At 37.8% G+C, this 21,101-nt stretch overlaps 4 protein-coding genes across 8 annotated transcripts; 1 reads left to right on the forward strand and 3 right to left on the reverse strand.

The window, feature by feature from the left end:
* The first annotated feature begins 2,843 nt into the window (after positions 1-2,843).
* On the forward strand, positions 2,844-6,896 carry LOC111485119 (pyrophosphate-energized vacuolar membrane proton pump). Its single transcript, XM_023131844.1, has 8 exons — positions 2,844-3,234; positions 4,021-4,595; positions 4,684-5,063; positions 5,148-5,234; positions 5,327-5,657; positions 5,753-6,163; positions 6,241-6,300; positions 6,385-6,896. The coding sequence occupies exons 1-8, from the start codon at positions 2,976-2,978 to the stop codon at positions 6,586-6,588; spliced, it is 2,307 nt and encodes a 768-aa protein (XP_022987612.1). The 5' UTR covers positions 2,844-2,975; the 3' UTR covers positions 6,589-6,896.
* A 142-nt stretch (positions 6,897-7,038) lies between these two features.
* On the reverse strand, positions 7,039-8,948 carry LOC111485225 (probable 2-oxoglutarate-dependent dioxygenase ANS). The gene is made up of 4 exons (XM_023132014.1): positions 8,604-8,948; positions 8,279-8,526; positions 7,879-8,206; positions 7,039-7,400 (listed from the first exon to the last, which is right to left on the reverse strand). Exons 1-4 carry the CDS (start codon positions 8,817-8,819, stop codon positions 7,164-7,166), a joined length of 1,029 nt encoding a protein of 342 aa, XP_022987782.1. The 5' UTR covers positions 8,820-8,948; the 3' UTR covers positions 7,039-7,163.
* A 663-nt stretch (positions 8,949-9,611) lies between these two features.
* Positions 9,612-11,295, reverse strand: LOC111485215 (probable 2-oxoglutarate-dependent dioxygenase ANS). 3 transcript variants are annotated; one of them, XM_023131995.1, is made up of 4 exons: positions 10,855-11,289; positions 10,479-10,726; positions 10,079-10,406; positions 9,612-9,981 (listed from the first exon to the last, which is right to left on the reverse strand). In XM_023131995.1, the coding sequence occupies exons 1-4, from the start codon at positions 11,068-11,070 to the stop codon at positions 9,745-9,747; spliced, it is 1,029 nt and encodes a 342-aa protein (XP_022987763.1). In that variant the 5' UTR covers positions 11,071-11,289; the 3' UTR covers positions 9,612-9,744. The 3 variants fall into 3 exon arrangements, with proteins under 3 accessions (XP_022987763.1, XP_022987762.1, XP_022987764.1); XM_023131994.1 differs by having other exon boundaries at positions 10,079-10,726; positions 10,855-11,295; XM_023131996.1 differs by having other exon boundaries at positions 10,079-10,745; positions 10,855-10,937.
* A 4,719-nt stretch (positions 11,296-16,014) lies between these two features.
* On the reverse strand, positions 16,015-19,790 carry LOC111485121 (protein PHOX1-like). Of its 3 annotated transcripts, XM_023131852.1 has the most exons (4): positions 18,376-19,790; positions 16,932-18,318; positions 16,663-16,824; positions 16,015-16,363 (listed from the first exon to the last, which is right to left on the reverse strand). In XM_023131852.1, the coding sequence occupies exons 1-3, from the start codon at positions 19,048-19,050 to the stop codon at positions 16,676-16,678; spliced, it is 2,211 nt and encodes a 736-aa protein (XP_022987620.1). In that variant the 5' UTR covers positions 19,051-19,790; the 3' UTR covers positions 16,015-16,363; positions 16,663-16,675. The 3 variants fall into 3 exon arrangements, with proteins under 3 accessions (XP_022987620.1, XP_022987618.1, XP_022987619.1); XM_023131850.1 differs by having other exon boundaries at positions 16,932-19,790; XM_023131851.1 differs by having other exon boundaries at positions 16,015-16,379; positions 16,932-19,790.
* Positions 19,791-21,101: the final 1,311 nt, after the last annotated feature.

Here is a 21,101-nt window from a genome sequence, read left to right on the forward strand (position 1 = left end):
AGATTTTTTAAAAAATATTTAAGTCTGAGATTTGATAGATATTATTAAATTAAAAGAACGGTTCTTACCTGTTCAATTTTTTTTTCTATGATATTCTAATAGTTCGAGACCACCATTAATAGAAATTGTTCGTTTTGGTTCATTATGTATCATTGTCAACTTCATGATTCTAAAACGTGTATAATGTGGAGAGGTTTCCACACTCTTATAAGCAATGCTTCATTTTACTCTCTAGTCAATGTGGAATTTCACCATCGAGACCTAGTGTTTTCACTGACACACTGCATGATGCCTAAATCTAATACTATTTCTAACAATCCAAACCCACCAATAACTGATATTATCTGCTTTGTCCTGTTATATACTGTCATCAGTCTCTCGATAGGCTAGGGCTATTTTAGATATCATAAAATAATCTTAAAAAGTAAACATCTTTGCATCATTTGTTTCCCGTTCTCTTCCTAATTGAATTCTCATCCATTCCCACCCTCTCTAAAGAGGGTGGTTCAACTATCTTTGGGAAAGACAATAAAAATAACCCTTTGAAGTTGATAGTTGAGAAAATTGAGGAACGTTGGCTTAGAGTGTATCAAACAAAAAACAATAGACACAAATTATAATTTTAATAGATTGGTATAAATGATTGAACGAGATTTAGTTCCAAGAAGTAGAAATATAACTCGTCCCCAACCGTTTAAAAAGATCTAATTTTTCTTTACTTAGATCTCCAATTAGAGTAAAATTATTGAATTAGAGGAGACATAAAAGATTAAATAAAAGTTAAATAAAATTAAGTTAGCCCACCCATGAGCTAATAATGGAACAACAGCTACGATAAAGACAATTAACTAATAATAAGATTAAGACAAGCTTGGCCTTAAATTAGGGAAGAAGATTAAGGGTTAAAGTTTTAATTAAATACTATTAACATTTAATTACGTATTTTATTATTCTCTACTTTGTCGTTTTCCTTCTACTTTTTTTTCTTTAATTATTATTAAAGAATATTTGTTGAAACTAAATGAAAAAGTGGGTTTATTAAAGAATATTTAGCTGCTTTTCCATGCCACTGAATTGATATCAAAATCTCATTTTATAAATATTTATTAAAAAAAAAATTCAAGCATTAATTGAGTTATTAATTTCATTTATAAAGTTTGAATTATTTAGATTTATTTAATTTATTTAATAAAATCTAAATAAATTTATTTATGAAAATCTAGATTTTAAATTGATTAAATTATTAATTATTTTCAGAAAGAGGAAAAAAAATTGGAGGGAAAGTTGGGGAAAAGGATGGAGTTCCAAAATTGAGGGCAAAGTGGGAATAAAGAAAATTGGTATAAAAAAAAAAAAAAAAGCCTACCTTTTCTAATTATTTAATTATTTTTTATCAAAATATTGCAACTATTTCACAACAAACAAGACAATCATAGGATTCTCTTGTCTTTCCCATCTTTATTTTCCTCAATTCATTACCTTTTTTTAATTATTAAAATGGGTATTTAAAAACTTTTTTATTAATGAAGCCAAAGCCTAATAAAAAATATTAAAATTATTATCTTGGTTATTGTAATTTAGGTTTAATTTCATTTTAAAAATATTTATAATAATTAAATTTGAGATTTATTGGAGTGAATTATGTAATAATATTTTTAACAAAAAGAATTGTCCTCGGCACCAACTCAAACAAAACTCACACGTGTTTGAAATTAAATCACACACAAAAATCCACAGACCCACTTGCCTTCCACGTGCGCTTCGATTCAGAAGCCAGATGTATTTCTTATTTATTTAATTAAATAAATTCCGTTCCAAATCTCTGAGATATTTCCCCATTAATTATATAAACTGAGAAATAATATATATATATATATATATTGTGAAAGGTTGAGCTGTTATATTAATGGTTGGTCTGGTCGGGGTGGGTGGGGCCCAGTTTGATGTCGGTGGCACAGAGCGGAGGGCTACGGTGGCTCCTCCTCCCAGATCTCAACCACGGCCAACATCCTCGATCTACAGCTGGCAACGTGGGTCCACCCATTTAAACAATATTATTCCCATAGATTTAAATAATTACCATTTTTATTTTTTATTTATTTTAATTAATATAGTTGTTTTTATATTTAGGACAGAAGATTAAGCTTTAGAACCATCAATATCGGTGTTATTTAATATTATTGTGATTTATTTTATTTTAGTCTTAAAATTTTAAAATGTCTTATATAATTCACACTAATAAAAAAATTATTTTTAATTATAATTATCTTAATTTTGGTGTCCAAACCTTTAAACTATCTAACTATTCAAATGTTAGATTTCACGTTATTATATATTAAATAATAAAAAGATTATATTAAATATAAAATAACAAAAAATACAATTTCATGAGGAATGCTTTATTTTAAACCATACTTTTTTATATTAAATACTTTCGACTTATTCTAAATCCAATTAGTCTCTAATTTTTACGAGGGTTAAATTATAAATTTTACTATATACTTTATCAATTTATTTGATATAAAATTAATTTTTTATAAGGGTATTAATGTAAAAAAAGGGGTAATAATTAAATATTTGAAGTAGAAGAAAGCAGTAAAAATAAGGAGCATAAGGACCAAAATAGAAAGAGAGAAGATAAAATAGAGAAGAAAGGGAGTTGAAAAGGGAGATTAGCTTAATCGGGTTAAGAGTTAGTTTGGAGGGATTCCGGAATAGGAAGTAATGTCACCCAAACAAGCCAGAGCTGTAATTAGCCACATTTCTTTGTTCACGCGCGGAACACGCACATTCTATCCCCTTTTCTCTCTCACCGGTTTTTTTCACATACTATAAATACCAGCTCCCCTTTCTCCCAACACATCTCAGCCTCAAATCTTCGTTCATTCACCCACCGTGCGACCACCCCACCAAAACCCTCGTTTCTTCGTCCTTCTCCTTCGTTTCGTGGGGTTCGTGTCTGTGTGTGTTTCGCCATGGGCGTCGTCACCATTCTTCCAGATCTCGGCACTCAGATTTTCATCCCGGTCTGTGCTGTAGTAGGAATAGTCTTCTCTTTGGTGCAGTGGTACTATGTCTCTCAGGTTAAGCTGTCGCCTAGTCGAGATTCCACTCATAATAACTCCGCCGCTGCTAAAAATGGCTACTCCGACTACCTTATCGAGGAGGAAGAAGGAGTCAACGACCATAACGTTGTTATTAAGTGTGCCGAAATTCAGAATGCTATCTCTGAGGGTAAACCGCTTATCGTTATTGTTCATTTCAGATTTGTTTTCTGCTTTGTTCTTTATTAGGACTTATTAATTGCTAGATCTGGTGATGGATTCTCAGATTTATGATTCTTCGATTTTGTTTTTCTCTTTTATGGATATTTTTTTTTGTCTTTTCCTTTTGTGAACGCTTTAGGTTTTATCTTCTTTTTCTCTCCCATGGGATTTATGGTTCTTCGATTTTAATTTCAGTTTGGATTCTTCTTAGTGAAGTAGACGTTTGGATGTCCGTTCACCGGTCTTATAGCATTTTCATAAATACTTTACGGAGCCACTAATTACGAATAGTTATCATGTTTGTAATACACTTGTCTATGAATTCTTTCAAGAATCTTCAAACCGATTATGAAAACAACAAGGATTTGAAATTATGAAGAGATCTAGGAAATGATGGTTAAATAGTTTCATTTTATTCAAAACAGAAGAAGACGCACTGTCAGATTCTTTGGCACTTTCTCATATCTGGGTGTTGTTTTTTATACGTTTGGGTTGTAATGTTCCTTTTTTGGGAAGAGGATGAAGGTGCATCACCACATCTAGAGCTAATCAGCACTTCTTTCAAGTTCATGAGATCCCTGTTTTTTTGCATCGGGTTCTTCGTTAATATCTTGTTTGTTCCGTGTGATATTTATGGAATTGTTGTTTTTATATATGGTATGCAAATAAACTAATACTCTGTTTTTTTGGGTTAAAAATTGAAAATATGTCTATGAATTCCTTTTCTTGACCTCTCTACGTTTTGATGTATTAGGGGCAACCTCCTTCCTGTTCACGGAGTACAAGTATGTTGGCATCTTTATGGTGTTGTTTGCAGTCTTGATTTTCGTGTTCCTTGGCTCAGTGGAGGGTTTTAGTACTGAGCCTCAAGCGTGCACTTATGACAAAACAAAGATTTGCAAGCCCGCTTTGGCGACGGCTATATTCAGCACTATATCATTTTTACTTGGTGCAGTTACTTCAGTGGTTTCTGGTTTCCTTGGAATGAAAATTGCTACATATGCAAATGCCAGAACCACCTTGGAGGCAAGAAAAGGTGTTGGAAAGGCATTTATTACTGCTTTTAGGTCTGGTGCTGTCATGGGCTTCCTCCTAGCTGCCAATGGTCTCTTGGTTTTGTTTATTGCCATTAACGTCTTCAAGTTGTACTATGGCGAAGATTGGGGTGGCCTTTTTGAGTCTATCACTGGGTATGGTCTTGGTGGATCTTCGATGGCTCTCTTTGGTAGAGTTGGTGGTGGTATCTACACTAAAGCTGCTGATGTTGGTGCTGATCTTGTGGGCAAGGTGGAAAGGAACATTCCTGAGGATGATCCAAGAAACCCAGCTGTAACGACCACTTCTCTAGATATCTTTTCTTAATTCATTTTGTGCTGATACTTTTCTCTTTGAATCTAATCACTCATTCTTTTGGCAGGTCATTGCTGATAATGTGGGTGACAATGTTGGGGATATTGCTGGTATGGGATCTGATCTTTTTGGTTCCTATGCTGAATCATCCTGTGCTGCTCTTGTTGTTGCTTCTATCTCTTCTTTTGGCAACAACCATGAGCTGACACCAATGCTCTATCCACTCATAGTTAGTTCTGTGGGTATCCTTGTTTGCCTGATCACCACCTTATTTGCTACTGATTTCTTTGAGATCAAGGCTGTTAAGGAAATTGAGCCAGCATTGAAGAAGCAACTCATAATTTCCACTGTTCTAATGACCTTTGGAATTGCCATTGTTACTTGGCTAGCTGTTCCATCAACATTCACCATTTTCAATTTTGGAACTCAAAAAGTTGTACAGAACTGGTTAGTGCATCTTGAATTATTGTCTTACAATTGCTTTTCTTTATCACTGTCAGTTTGATTCACCAGAAAATATTTGGCATTCAGGAAACTTTTCTTGTGCGTTTCTGTCGGTCTTTGGGCTGGGCTTATAATAGGATTTGTGACAGAGTACTATACTAGCAATGCGTACAGGTAATTGAGTTTTGGGCATTTACCTAGTCGATTCTCAATGATTCAATTACTTTTGTATAAAATCTGATCATGAATTTGGTTTGGTTTTTCAGCCCTGTGCAGGATGTTGCTGATTCCTGCCGAACCGGAGCTGCTACCAATGTTATTTTTGGCTTGGCTTTGGGATACAAATCTGTCATTATCCCCATTTTTGCAATTGCAGTTAGCATTTTTGTTAGTTTCACCTTTGCTGCAATGTACGGCATTGCTGTTGCTGCTCTTGGAATGTTGAGTACAATAGCTACTGGTTTGGCCATTGATGCATATGGTCCAATCAGTGACAATGCTGGAGGCATTGCAGAGATGGCAGGCATGAGCCACAGAATTCGGGAGAGAACTGATGCCCTTGATGCTGCAGGAAACACGACTGCAGCTATTGGAAAGGTATTTTCATTTATTCTTTTCGTCTCAATTGTAATGTTTTCTTTATCACAATTTGTGCAGTCGGTAGTAGCTTATTCTTTATTTGCATTTTCCAGGGTTTTGCCATTGGTTCAGCTGCTCTTGTGTCCCTTGCCCTCTTCGGTGCCTTCGTCAGCCGTGCTGGTGTCACTTCTGTTGATGTCTTGACACCCAAAGTTTTCATTGGCTTGATCGTAGGTGCTATGCTGCCGTACTGGTTTTCTGCCATGACAATGAAGAGTGTTGGGAGTGCAGCGCTAAAGATGGTCGAGGAGGTGCGAAGGCAATTCAACACCATCCCAGGTCTCATGGAGGGCACTGCTAAGCCCGACTACGCTACATGTGTCAAGATCTCAACCGATGCTTCTATCAAGGAGATGATCCCACCTGGTGCCCTTGTCATGTTGACACCCCTAATTGTTGGTATCCTATTCGGGGTTGAAACTCTTTCTGGTGTCCTTGCTGGATCCCTTGTTTCTGGTGTGCAGGTATATGTGATGGCCTGTTAAAACCTTTGCTTGAACCTTATAGTGCCACCATCTAACTGATGGTTCTTGTTTTGCAGATCGCCATCTCTGCATCCAACACTGGAGGTGCCTGGGATAACGCTAAGAAGTACATCGAGGTATGTCGAATCCCATAGTCATCTTTACAATGTCGTAATGATTTCATGGTGCTAGATGTAATAGCAAGTTGGTGTTATGGATAGGCTGGTGCCTCTGAGCATGCAAGAACCCTCGGCCCGAAAGGATCAGATCCACACAAAGCCGCTGTTATCGGCGACACGATCGGAGACCCGCTCAAGGATACATCCGGACCTTCTCTCAACATTCTCATCAAGCTGATGGCTGTGGAGTCCCTTGTGTTTGCTCCTTTCTTTGCCACTCACGGTGGGCTTCTCTTCAAGCTCTAGAAAAAGCAAGAGGAATCTTTGTTCGAATGCCATCCTCTCCCTTTCCCCTCCATTGACATAACCTCTCTACCTCTCCTCCGCGAAATTTTCACTGTGCTTTTAGACTTGGTATTGTATGTTAAAGTCTGTAGCTTTTGATTGATATTCTCTTTTGAGAAACTTGTAGTTTCAAGTGGAAGAGCCTTTTACCTTTTTTCATCGGTTGTTGATGAAGAAAAAGAAGAAAAGAAGAGATATTCGTTAAATCTTGTGAAATGAGACTGCAAATGTTATTCTCTTTTTCCCAATTGATAGATAACCTTTTCATACCTTAACTTTTACTCCCAGAAACGAAACATTTCTTATAAGAGGATAGAAACTTTTTTCTTAAAAGCGGTCTTATTTGAAAAGTTAAACATCTGCATATACCCAATTTTGGAACAAAACCTTTCTTTTAAACTAATAGCGGTGTTTGAAAATATATATCACATTCTTGTCTCTACAACAAACTTCAAACAAAGTTTTATTTAAAATACAACCAAATTTTACCATTGCATAAGATTTTATTCCTACATTCGTTTGTAGAGATACCAAATTTAGATTTTTGCTGTCTCGATTGGTCTTCGGCCTCGTTGGTAGTACTCGAAGTAAAGGTCAACTAAGTTCTTAACAGGCTTGTACGATCTTGGTTGAGTTTCATCAATGAGCGTCTCTAATGGTCCAATTTCTTTCTTAGGATCTGGGACGTAAAACACGGCTAGAGATGTCCTCTCGCTCTTTAAATTCGTCAATACCCTATGAACTGGACTCTTGAATATCCCGTTACTTGCAATCTGCCAAATTACGAACATGTTTCACAGTAATTTTAAAATAAATATTTTTATGAGGTTACATATTACATACTTTTTAAAGTTTAATGGAGCAGTCTAAGCTCACTTCTAGTAGATATTGTCCGCTTTGACCCGTTACGTATCGCCGTTAACCTCACAGTTTTGAAACGCGTCTACTAGGTAGAGGATTCCACACCCTTATAAGTAATGTCTCGTTCTCTTCTCCAACCAATGTGAGATCTCATAATCCACCCCCTTAGGGGCCCATCGTCTTCACTAGCACACCGCTCGGTGTCTGCCTATGATACCATTTGTAACAACCCAAAATTGTCGCTAACAAATATAGCCTTAAGATTTTAAAATGCATCTACTAAAAAGAAGTTTCTACACCCTTATAAAAAATGATTTGTTCCCTCCCAACGAGATCTCACATTTAAGGAGCTAAACTTTGAAATCTAACCTAATTATAATTAGGGTTTACCTCGACTTGATCTCCGACAAGGACGAGAAGCGCGTCGGGAAGTATCGGGGCATTGAACCACTCATCCCCTTTCAAGAACTGAAGCCCTTCAACTTGCTCGTCCTGCAGCAAAACGGTGATGGCCGATACATCAGCATGAGGCTTGGCACCAAGAACAAGATCAGGATTCGGACATGGAGGGTAGAAATTGAAGCGTGCAGCCAATTCAAATCGCTCACCAAACTGTTCGACAAAGCTATTCTCATCCAAATCCAATGATCTTCCCATGGCCTTCAAGATTTCCTCGCATACCACTCTCATATTAGCACTATACTCATCAATAACTTCCCTGAAATCAATGTTGAATGTTCTTCAATCCCATTCAAAACTGTATGATTTCAAAGCGATTCCAGAAAATTACCTAAATCTGTGAGGATTTGATGGCCAGTGCTTAACACGACGGCTTTCTTCTGGGTACAGAGTGAGGAACAAACGATGATTCCAATCAAGAATTTGGGTGTCGGATAGAACCTTGTCGTTGCCGTATCCTTCAATCTCAGCTTCTTCCATGGAGTATTTCAGCTTCTCTTCCATTGGACGAGCAAAGAATTGTTTGATTACGTGGCGAACATCTTCCAGGAATTCAGGAGACATTCCATGGTTTATTCCCTGAAACAGAGCATCATTTTTTGAAACATTCGGTTAAGAAAATCTAAATGTTCCAGAAAGTTGGGGTGAAATCGAACCAGAATGCAGCCCCATGTCTGGAGTCCATGTCGGAGTTTCTCCAGCTCCGGCCCGGAATTGGGGGAAGCTGAGAGGAGGGCGATATCAATGACAGAAGCTTGCATTAATGGAGCATCCGGAGCACCCCGATCCCTTTCTTTATGGATGTAGCCTTCCGGCACTTCCGCTTTAGAACCCATTTCTTGGACGCTGCCGGAAGGGTTGGTTCCGGCCATGGAGGATGGGGTAGCAACAAGACAAGGCAACGACGGCGCAGCAACGATGGGCAGCTCTGTAATGGCTTCTCTCCTGGATTGAAGGCAAGGCAAGTAGACGTGGCGACATTAAATTGAAGACGTCGACAACTTTTGAGACACTTGGCGAGAATATTATTAAAAATTTGTCACGCCATTTAATGAAAATAGGTTGAGTCAGATAAAATGGATAAGAATTCATAGCTCGCTATTCAATGACTATAAGCTCCTTTTGCCAAAAACAAACAATAACTAATAGCGGTGAGGTTGAGCTGATATAAATAGTATCAAAGGTTGATACCGTGTGGTGTGCCAACGAGGATACTGACTCCCAATAGGGTAGATTTAAATTGCTACATCGTCTTTATTTTTGTTTATATTATTTGATTGAGACATAAAATTTGTTTTGTTCCATTGTCGATGTGATATTTTTCATGACCAATAAGAAAAGGGTATGAACTAACATGGACATAGGAGAGTTGAATATCTCGATATAACCCAGATGGATGGATATTCGAAATCTCCCAGTGACATCTAGTGCCTTGATATAACTTAGATAGATGGATGTTTAGAATGTCCTGATGACGTCTTGTGTCCAATGCCTCAATATAATCTAAGTGGATGGATGTTTGAGATGTCCCAATGATGTAAACGACATATAGGTCTGTTCTTGATGACCATAACTAAATAAATTAGGATGATGACAAATGATTAGCTGTGCCATGTATATTCTCTTTCCTCTCTACTTGGAGTTAAAAAAATTCCGACACCATCTTATTCCTAAGAATAGCGTAGATATAAGTCCATACAAAACTCGTCCAAACAAGAACCTCATAGAACAAATTGGAAGAAAAACATAAACAAACAAAATAAATTATGATTCCATTGATTAAGATTGATACCAAACTTAGATTCGTGCGGCCTCCATGGGCCTCTGGCCCTGCTGGTAGTACTGAAAGTAAAGGCCAACGAAGTTCTTCACAGACTTGTACAACCTTGGCCGAGTTTCATCGATGAGCTTCTCCAATGGTTCAATTTCTTTCTCCGAATCCGGAAGGTAAAACACTGCCAACGATATCCTCTCCCTCTCTGAGTTCGTCAACACTCTATGAACTGGACTCTTGAATATCCCATTACTCGTGATCTGCCATGAACATGTTTGAGAAAATTTTTGAAGAAAAGAGGACAATATCTACTCACGGGTTCAGCTATACTAATTGAACCAGAGAGTGTTTGTTTACCTCTGCTTGATCCCCAACATTGACGAGAAGAGCGCCAGGAACGATCGGGGCGTTGAACCACTCATTGCCGTTCAAGAACTGAAGACCTTCTACTTCCTCATCCTGCAACAAAATCGTGATGGCCGATCCATCCGCATGCGGTTTCACGCCAAGAACAAGATCCGGATTTCGACATCGAGGGTAGAAATTGAACCGTGCGTCCAGTTTAACTTCCTCACCGTACTGTTTGATGAAGCTATCTTCGTTTAAATCCAATGAAATCGCCATAGCTTTAAGGATTTTCTCGCTTAACAGCTTCACATTTGCAGTGTACTCGTGAAGAACTTCCCTGCAATGTTCATCACGAATCAACTCGTTTCTGCAGATTCTTCGAAAAATCGTGAAGGTTTGAGAAAAGTACCTGAATCTTTCAGGATTTGTTGGCCAGTACTTGAATCGATGGCTTTCTTTTGGATATACAGTAAGGTATAATCGATCAGTCCAATCGAGAATTTGTTGATTTGATAGAATCATGTCGTTTCCATATCCTTCAATCTCATTTTCTTCCCTCGAGTATTTCGATTTCTCTTCCATTGGAAGATCAAAGAACTGTTTCGCTAATCGACGAACTTCATCCAAAAACTCCGCTGACATTCCATGATTTACAACCTGTTTGAATACCAGAAACCTAGCGATTTTTTTTATATCTGATTTGAATCGACTTACGATCGTTTTGATGAGATCTAGATGCAGAGTCAATGGACTAGGTCCGCCGATTAGGGTTTAAGAAATCGAACCTGAAAGCAGCCCCATGACTGAAGTCCATGACGGAGTTTCTCCAGTTCTGGTCCGGATTTGGATGGAGAGGAGAGGAGAGCCATATCGATTACAGGAGCTGCCATTAAAGGAGCATCTAGAGCTCCTCGATCGCTTTCAATATGGATGTATCTTTCCGGGACTTCTCCTTTGGAAGCTACATCTTGGACGGTGCCGGATGGGTTTGTTCCGGCCATGGCTGGTGGTGCAGAAGCGACGGAGTTCTGCTGTTCCGGTTGCAATACAGAGATCAATACAGAGCATTTTAATCGGTTTAGAAATGAAATTGGATTTGTCAACTGCAATCTCGAGAAGACACTAAAATATTATTTTCTTGACTCGGGACTTGTTATTGTATTAATTTCAACTTTAAAATTTTAATTTCAGGATGAATTTGGTAGATTTTAGGATATGAACTCATATTTAAACCTTGGACTTTCAAACTTGAATGAGTGTTTATAGTTACACTCTGATTATGTTTTTTTTTCCTTCAGTTTCAATTATAGGGTAGCAATCTACTTGCTTTATCGACTTTCGGTAGAAACAAAGATTATTTATATAGCTTTTTCCCGGCCTTAGGAGTTATATATTGACGTCAGTCTTAGGATTTTAAAATGCCTAGTTCCCAAAACATTCTTTTCAAACGTCAGTCTTAGGTTGGAGAGGGAATGAAATATTCTTTATAATAGTGTGGAAACCTCTCCCTAATATACGCGTTTTAAAACTATGAGACTGATGGCAAAAAGTAACGGGTCAAAATGAACATCTGTAGCGGTGAGCTTGGTTGTTACAAATGGTATTAGAGCCACACACCATAGGGCGGTGTGCCAACGAGGATGCTGCCGCTAAAAAGGTAGATTATGAGTTCCCACATTGATTGAAGAGGAGAATAAAACATTCTTTACAAGCGTATATAAACTTCTCCCTAATATATGCGTTTTAAAACCGTGAGACTGACGCCAAAACGAACTATACGGACAATATTTACTAGCAGTAGGCTTGAGTTGTTACAAACGGTATTAGAGCCACACACACGGCGGGGCAGTGTGCTAACTAAGATACTGGCCCCTAAGAGGGTAGATTGTGAGATCTCACATCGATAGGAGAGGAGAACAAAACATTCTTGTACAAGGGTGTAGAAACATCTCCCTAATAGACGCATTTTAAAACTGTGAGGCTGACGGCTAGACGTAACAAGTCAAACCAGATCATAGTTGATTTAAGCTTCGTTCTCCTTTCTAATCAATATTCTGAATTGGATCAGGAGAAAATCTGTACAACAAAACCCATTCCCCAATCACAATTACAAACTTTTCAATTCATTATCATCAGATCAATCCATTCAACACACAATTAAGAAACAGGAACACCCCACAAAGCACAAACAGTCTTAATCAAAAACATATCAGCAGAAGGAACATCTTTAAGAAACGCAGAAGAACACCGATTAAGCTTAGAAATGGCTCTGCAACAAGACGGATGAGGAGCCACCGCTTTCTTCATCACATCTACCACACACTCGGTCATCTCCGAAACAGCCGACGTGCAACCAAACAACGAGAACCCTTCCGCTGCGAAGGGATCAGGCGCCATCGCCGCGCGCGCCATCGTGGGTGATGCCAAAATGGCTATGCAAACAAGGCATGCAGCTGCTACCTTCATCGCATATGCGTGCTAAGACGCTTGGCTTGGTGGGTGGAAGAAGATATAGGGTGTGTAAAGGCTTGGCGTCATTATGGGCATTGAAAACTGCAATTATGTTAAGGGTGTAGCTTTTTTTTGCGATGGAAACAGTCATAATTCGTGCTATCATTATCGTTGATGGATTCATTCACGCGGGAATGTTGAAGTGTGATATTGAAGCAAAGAAATAAATATAGAAGAATTGCTTTTTTTTGGTCTTTAATGATAAAGTATTCCAAGATTCCAAAAAAAGAAAAAAAAACATTACTTTTACTTTCGGAGATTTTAATGATGCTCAATTTTGGTCTTAAAAAAAAGGCATTAGTATACTACTAATCATGATTTGATCTACTAAAATGACCTTAAAGATGGTCTTATTAGGGTTTAGAGTTTAATTAACTGACGATGCCTTGAACGCCACAACAAAATGGCACATTGGAGAGAGAATATTAAGAAGGAATTTTTGGGAGATGCTATAGCATGTTCTGTTTATTTGTTAAACTGGTTCCATTTGTGGTAAACGGTTATCTTCTTCTCTAAGAACTCAAACTCACCCGTTTTAGTAGATGTTGACCGTTTTGGCTTATTCATCAGACTCACCTACAACTAGTAGATATTGTCTGCTGCAACTCGTTATGAGTTGCCGTCAGCCTCACGAAGGGAGAGGTCCACACCCTTGTAAATAATGTGTGATTTTACAATCGGCCCTCTTGAGGGCCCATTGTTCTCATTGACATACTACCCACTGTTTAGTTATAATACCATTTGTAATAGCAAAAACAATCCACCCCCTTGAGAGCCCATAGTCTTCGTTGACACACTGCCTAATGTCTAGTTTGATACTTTTGTCACAGCACAAGTCAATTGCTGACAGAAATTGTTTGCTTTGGTCTGCACCGTCAACCTAAGGGTTTTAAAATGTGTTTGTTAATGAAGATGTTTCCGCACCCTTCAAAAAATGTTTAGTTCCTCTTCCAACCAATGTTGGATCTTACATCTTACTTTTTTTTAGGATTCAGACAAAATCCATGAAACATAAGGGATCCGTAAGGACAGTGATTGCGACTTACTATTTTTTCATTATCCCGACTGAAATAATGAGTCTCACGACAGTGAAAGGAAACTCAATATCAAATACTTATCCGACCGTTAATCATTACGGTACATTCTCTTCGTATTCAAATTTCCATACTTCATAATCATTCAAATAATCGAAAGATCATTTAGTTTAAAAAATAGAAACACCTCACGAACCAACCAAAATCATATCACCGGAGGGTACGTCTTCGAAAAACTCAGACGAACAATCTTCGAGTTTAGAAATAGCTTTGCAACAAGACGAACAATAATATTAAGCACGTTGAACACTAAAGATCATAAATTCCATACAATATTCATATAAATTTCTTATTCATAGCAATTTTAGAGAAGTTTATTTTTTTCTCTTGAAACGCTTAAACGCCTTACAAATTACAAAGCTTCTTAATAATATCCATATCGGCAGGAGGAATCATTCCATAGATTTTAGGGGCACAATCGTTGAGCGAAGAAATAGCTTTGCAACAAGAAGGATGAGGACCAGTCGGAACCTTGACCACATCTACCACACACAATGAAGCTTCCAATATAAACGGAAAGCAACTTCCGAAAGAAGCATCTACGTCAACTGATTGGTCGAGCAATTCCACCATCATGCGAGCCATTGTCGGTGATGCTAAAATTGCGATGGAGGCGAGGAATACGAATGCTAGCTTCATTGTTAATATGCTCGACCTTCTAGAGAAGTTTTGTTTTGTGGGTGTGAGAAAATTGTAGATTGTAAAGGTTCTTATATAGGGGTAAACATGGAGTACGTGTGTTTTTTTGGTATCTTTTCTGTTCATAAATTTAACCCTTATTTGAGTGAGATCCCATATTTATTAGAGACGGGAACGAAACATTTCTTATAAGGGTGTGAAAATCTTTCTTAGTAAAAACATTTTAAAATCGTGAGACTAACAACGATACGTTACGACCATTACAAATAGCATTAGAGGCATTTTAAACCCATTTTAAAATTGTGAGGTTGACCACTACCCTATATCTACTAGCAGTGGACTTGGACTATTACAATTTGAGTAAAAGTCAAACTATTAACATTAGGTCGATGATAACTAATGTTTTATTCACTAAATTAATCGGTATTATTATTATTTATATAGTTGAAAGCTTATTATTTATTTTATTGTTATAATATTTAAGAATAATTACCGCTCTATTTGAATAATTTATTTAAAATTAAGGAATAATTAATAATTAGAATAATATGATGTTTGTTTAGGAAAGAAAATTATTAGTAAATTTAAGAAGAGAGAAAAAAATAAATAATGGGTGTCATTTATTTATTGATGAGAGAAAAAAAATATTAGAATGTAAAATAAATAATAAAGGTGGTGTGAGGGGTACAGACAATATAATGAAAACGAGGACAAAATTGGTTGACTTTTCTTTTTTTAAAAACTTTAGATACTAAATGGTCATTAAGATTGTTATTTGGAGACTTTTCCTTTTAAATTTTTAAGTAATAATTGTTAATGGAGATACCAAATTTGTAAAAACCTTCCTTATAAACTATTTCTTTTTCTACGGAATTGTTTGTTTTTTTTAGGGAATTCTTGACTAAATTTTAAAATTGTGAGATTGACGGTGATATGTAGCGGGTTAAAATGGATAATATCTGCTAACAGTAGGTGTGAGATCTCATATTAGTTAGAGAGGAGAACAAAACATTTCTTAGAAGGAAGTGATAATCTCCTATTAGCAGACACGTTTTAAAACCGTGAGCCTGACAGTGCAAGGGCTAGACTTTCTCCACACTAGACAAGTTTAAAACTGTGAGGCTAATGACGCTCTATAACGAGCCAAAAGGGGACAATATTTACTAGCAGTGAATTTAAGATGTTACAAATGGTATCAAAGTCAGACATTGGGCGGTGTGCTGGCGAGGACGTTGTACCCCATAGGAGGGTGGATTGTGGGATCACTCATTAGTTGAGGAGGAAGTGGAAACCTCTCCCTAACGCATTTTAAAACCGATATGTAATGGATCAAAACGAACAATATTCTATTTAAGAAAGTGGAAACCTCTCACCTAATAGACTTGTTTTAAAACGTGAGGCAGACGGTGATATCGAACAAGCCAAAACGAACAATATCTAATAGAGCAGTATTCCTCGTAAGAAAGTGGAAACTTCTCACCGGTAGATGCATTTTAAAATCGTGAGACTGACGACGATACCTAACAGACCAAAATTCTTTTAGACGGGAAAAAAACAAAGTTCATAATCACGGGAAAGTCTTTTAGACGAAAAAATATGATGATATATATTCTATGACACAACGAGCAACCTATCTCGTCACATGTTCCATAACCCTTGCCATTACTTTCGAGTTACAAAATAGAAATTCGATTTAGTTGTTCTAAAGAGAAGAAATGCAAATCGAATTTAATAAAAATTTAAAATGAATATACATATACCTCCAGACTAAGATTACAAACTGTATGTCATTACACCATAAACTACAAAACAAGATAAGAAACAATGAAAGAATTTGTTTTCTAGACGACTTGAAAATATCTATGAGCTTAAACATAAAAACTAGTTTAGGAGACAAGAGAATGAATGAAGGTGAAAGCAGAAACTAAATAAAATGGAAGCCCCTGCAATTTCATGGATAGAAGAACCCTGTATGGAGAAAGAATGCATGATGACACCAGCAATGAACAACAGCCTTCTAATGCTTCTTAGGAAGCACGCTACCTATAATCTGAACAAAACAAGGGCTAGCCATTGTTACAGTGATGCAGTTCATAATTTGTGTGTGTGTGTGTGGGAGGGGGGGGGGGGGGNGGGGGGGGGGGGGGGGGGGGGGGGGGGGGGGGGGGGGGGGGGGGGGGGGGGGGGGGGGGGGGGGGGGGGGGGGGGGGGGGGGGGGGGGGGGGGGGGGGGGGGGGGGGGGGGGGAGCACTTTCTTTCCAGTAATCAAAATGTAGGTTCTTTAAGTGTTTGATGAGCTTAAAATATTTGAGCAATTGTAATATATTTGTTTTTGTGAGTAGAACTTACCTATAATGTTCCTTCAAGCTTGCTCCAAAACGTGATAGATTTTCGAGACCCGTCGTCGAAATAATGGCTCTAATCGGAATGATGGAACCCCAGTTAGCAACTTTCTAGCTTCATACATCTCATTCCATGCCTGAACAATCTCTTCAATTTTGAACCCAAGACCTGTAATTGGAGAAGATAAGAAAAAGATTAGCACAGAATGATGAGATGAAAATGAAGTCACCTGATGCACAGACAGCTTCTAAACATGAATATATTTGAAACTGTACCTTCATGTGCGTTGTTGCTTGAACAGTGGTTCTTTATCATAACTGCAATATCAGTTGCGGAAGCTCCAGCAAGCTCAAATTTCTCAACTGCAACTTCTAGGCATTCATGCCATGATGGCAGCCCCATCTTAAATTCCAATATCGATCGCTCGTAGAGCATGGTGCCCCATAAGAGGTTTATATGAGACCTCATATTCTTGGCCTGTTCTGCAGCCTCATCAGCTGATATATCCTTGATTAGTCCATCTAACCCCATCTTCTGCAACGGGGTTTCAACATCACTCGATTTAGAGAGTTCGGCGGTATGCTGCTTTTCCCATTCTTCCCACATCCTCATGCCTGTTTCCATATTGTCCTCGGCATTGTTATAAAGGTGTATAACCTTCGTACAAGGCCATGTTTTTGGATCAACATTGCTGCTAACTGCATAATGCCAAGAAAGCTTTGCCTGCTCAAACTGTTGCTGTCCTAGTGCTAGATAGCCTTCATAAAAGTCTGGCTTGATTTTCACCGCCATCTGATATTTATTTCCTGCTTCGACGTATGCTTTTTCGACCCAATCGTACGCAGCTTTGATTTGTTCAGACAAAGATACTTTTGATACACCATCTGTGAAGTAGACCTTCTTCCTGGCCCTTGACATGATAACATTACCCCAGTAGAAGAGTGCTAAGGCTGCCATCTCATGAAACTTCTCTGCTGCTGATTCGAAAAGACCCTGAGCTTCTTCACTCGTTACCGTCTCTTCCACAGCCTCAGAATAAAGCTTCATCCCAAGGTCATGGAGATCCAGGTATGGGCCAGATTCAAACCCAACGTGGTTTATAAATAACTGAGCAAAGTGAATTAACCAGTCATCAATGCAAGATGATATCTTCATTTCTTTTGCTCTCAATACATAGCTATTTTCTTCAACTTTACACTTGGAATCCTCATCATTCTTGAACCTTCCATAGAATGGATCTTGCTCTGGATTAACTTCAAATATATAAAATCTAACAGAACCCTGTGACTCCTTAGATGTTTCAGCCAGTCGTAATTCTTCATCAGCAGTAATTGTTACCAAATCACCTTCTTCATCCCTGTACTTAATAAGAACTGCTGTGCAGGTCGGGAAACGATCTTGAATAACCTCCCTTAGTTGCAATAGAGTGCAATCAATTGGCACTTGAGCCCATCGAATATCGTCTCCAAACACCAATTTCACAGATTTCATAGGTGTTTCCTCCTGTGTCCTGTTGATTTTCTCCTCCACAACAAGTTTATCCTCGGGCTTCTTCTCCTCCACGGTCTCATCGGCCTTCTCTTCCTCCACTATTATTTCATCAGCCTTCTTCTCCTCCACGGTCTCATCGGCCTTCTCTTCTTCCACAATTATTTCATCAGCCTTCTTCTCCTCCACGGTCTCATCGGCCTTCTCTTCTTCCACAATTATTTCATCAGCCTTCTCCTCCACTGTTTCATGAGCCTTCTTCTCATCAATGGTTTCCTTTGTCTTTTGGTTGTTTTTCATCTTTCGGTTCTTCTCTTTTGGTCTTTCTTGCGGCAACAATGAAGAAGGCAATTCAACAAAATCAAGAGGCAGCTTGATCTCAGCATCGTCTTCCTTTGATCCTTGCATCATAAGTGCCTTTGTTAGTCTCTCTGATATTTCCAACGCCATAATATTTCGAGGCTCCAAGTTTAAAACTGCATTAACATCTCTTAAAGCCAAGTCCAGTCTATGCAAAGCCTCATAACATCTAGCCCGCTTCAACAATGCCTTACTATATTTAGGTGTAACTTCAAGAGCCAAATTGCACTCATGAATCGCTTGGGGATACTCACTAAGCCCCATCTGCATATAGCATGCCGCCATATTACTCCGAAGATAGGATACATCTATATGGTTTCTTGGAAGTAATTTCAGGGCCTTTTCATACTTCAACATTGCTCCTTCAACATCTCTAGATTGAAACAATTTATTGCCCTCCTCCTTTAAAGCCTGAGACATAGTAATGAAAATAACATGGTCTTTATCATAACTTGAACTTCCAACTCCACCTTGACGACGTTTCGATATTGCCTCCCGATATTTATCCCCAATCTGCTTCTTCTTCTTCCCAGTTTGCTTCCCCATTAAAAATCCAACGAAGTGAAGAATCAAGAACTGATGAACAGACTTCTTTAACTATCGTTCCAAACCAACTAACCTAGACTAGTCCAAGAGAAAGAGAATCAAACCCTAAAAACAATTCTTAAACCCTTCCAGAAAAATCAACACAGTACATAGGAAGTTGCAAGTAAAAACTGCCTAAAATCTACCAAAACAAACTCCCCTGTAGTCGAATACCGAGAAAGTACCCGAAAATCAAGCGTAAAGCAGACGAAAACGAAAGGGCTTAGGATCTAATTGCACCAAACCCCCAAAATTGTAATAAAAGAGAGTAGAACGATCCTCAAATTCCCTTGAAAATCAAACGGAGGCTTCTATTCATGAATTCAGCTTTCTAAAACAGAGAAACTTCAAACAACACCGAATCGGAATTTTAACCATTCATTCAGAATCCGATTCAGAAAGAAAGAAACAAGCGGATAGAGCTAAAGAGTATACATCATAAGCAGAAACAAACTTCGATTATAATCCGCGAGAAATGCAAGAAATCTAGGAAGATAAACTTATCAGAGTAACGAATCAATCTCTGAAATTATTCCGGGGAATCTCCAGGCAAGAAACAACGAAGAATTATTTATTTTCTTTGTTCTGAAGGAGGCAGAATATTACTAGCAAACGAAATGAAATGGAAAACCAACCGTAGAATCCGTTTGTACTTTTGTAATGAGTAAGATTTCCAACAACTTGTCGTGGACGCCACAAAATTCTGAGCAAAGCTGAGCTGATAATAATTTTTATATCATTTTATTTTATTGTAATTTTAAATTTTTAAATTTTTTAAATTTTATTCCTGCAAGGTTTGCCGTTTGACCCGAACTCAAAAATATGTGGGCCCCCGTTACCGTGAACTCCAAGTCTTTAGTTAACGCCGGTTGTGAAAACGGCGGGTCGTTGGTTCCCAATTCTATAATTATATTATAAAAATGTCATTAATTAAATAAATATATATATATATATATAATTTTTTTTTTTAATTTATTATAAGTATACGAAACATTTTTTTTAAAGAATTTATGAGTTCCTTTTTAATAAATTTATTTTAGAGAAATTAATAAATTTTAACTGATAAATTTAGGGTAAAATTTAATTTAAATTTATTAATCTACCCTTTCAAACTTCAAATATTTTTTTTAACAAATGTATCAATATAAATTCACCGCCAGTAGATATTGTCTAGTTTGACTCATTATATATCGTAGTCAGCTTCATAATTTTAAAACGCATCTACTATGAAGAGGATTCCACACTTTTGTAAGAAATATTTTGTTTCTCTCTTCAATCGATGTGAGTCTCATAGTTCACCCTTTAGAGGCTCAGCATCCTCGAAACAGTGAGGTTGACGACGATACGTAACGTGCTAAAACGAATAATATCTAACAGCGGTAATCTTAGGCTGTTACAAATGATATTATAGTCAAACACAGGGTATGCTAGCAAAAACGCTAGACCACCAAGGGATGGATTGTGAGATCCTATTATCGATTGGAGAGGAAAACAAATGATTCCTTACAAATATGCGAAAACCCCTCTCTAAATACACATTTTAAAATCGTGAGGATAGTGATACGTATTCGATCAAAGCCAACCCTGTAAAATACAAAAATTTCAATTATTATAATTATTTTTTTATAATTTAGTTATTGTTTTTTTTTTTAAATATGGATAAAATAGTGGTGGGAAACGGGTTTTTGCAGGATCCCACCCTCCCATGTCGGCCATTGAGCGGTCCCCATGCGCAAAGAATATACCATGTGCGATTGCCGCTACGACAATCACAAAGAACTATAATGGGCCTTTCAGAACGGCCCACTCCGGCCCAGAAGTCTACATTTCAAAGCTATTAACGACCGCCGTCAACTAACAGACACCACGTACACGGCAATCCCCTACCGCCCGTGAGACCTAACGGCGTTGCCCAGTTGGTCTCAGCCCTTGTTAGGCGTCTTTACACGAATTCACCCACTTGGCGCTTTGCCTTAGCTCCTAAGTCAATATTAGAAACTATAAAACTGAAT

Source organism: Cucurbita maxima, unplaced genomic scaffold (assembly GCF_002738345.1).
Source record: "Cucurbita maxima cultivar Rimu unplaced genomic scaffold, Cmax_1.0 Cma_Scf00010, whole genome shotgun sequence".
NCBI classification, from domain to species: domain Eukaryota; kingdom Viridiplantae; phylum Streptophyta; class Magnoliopsida; order Cucurbitales; family Cucurbitaceae; genus Cucurbita; species Cucurbita maxima.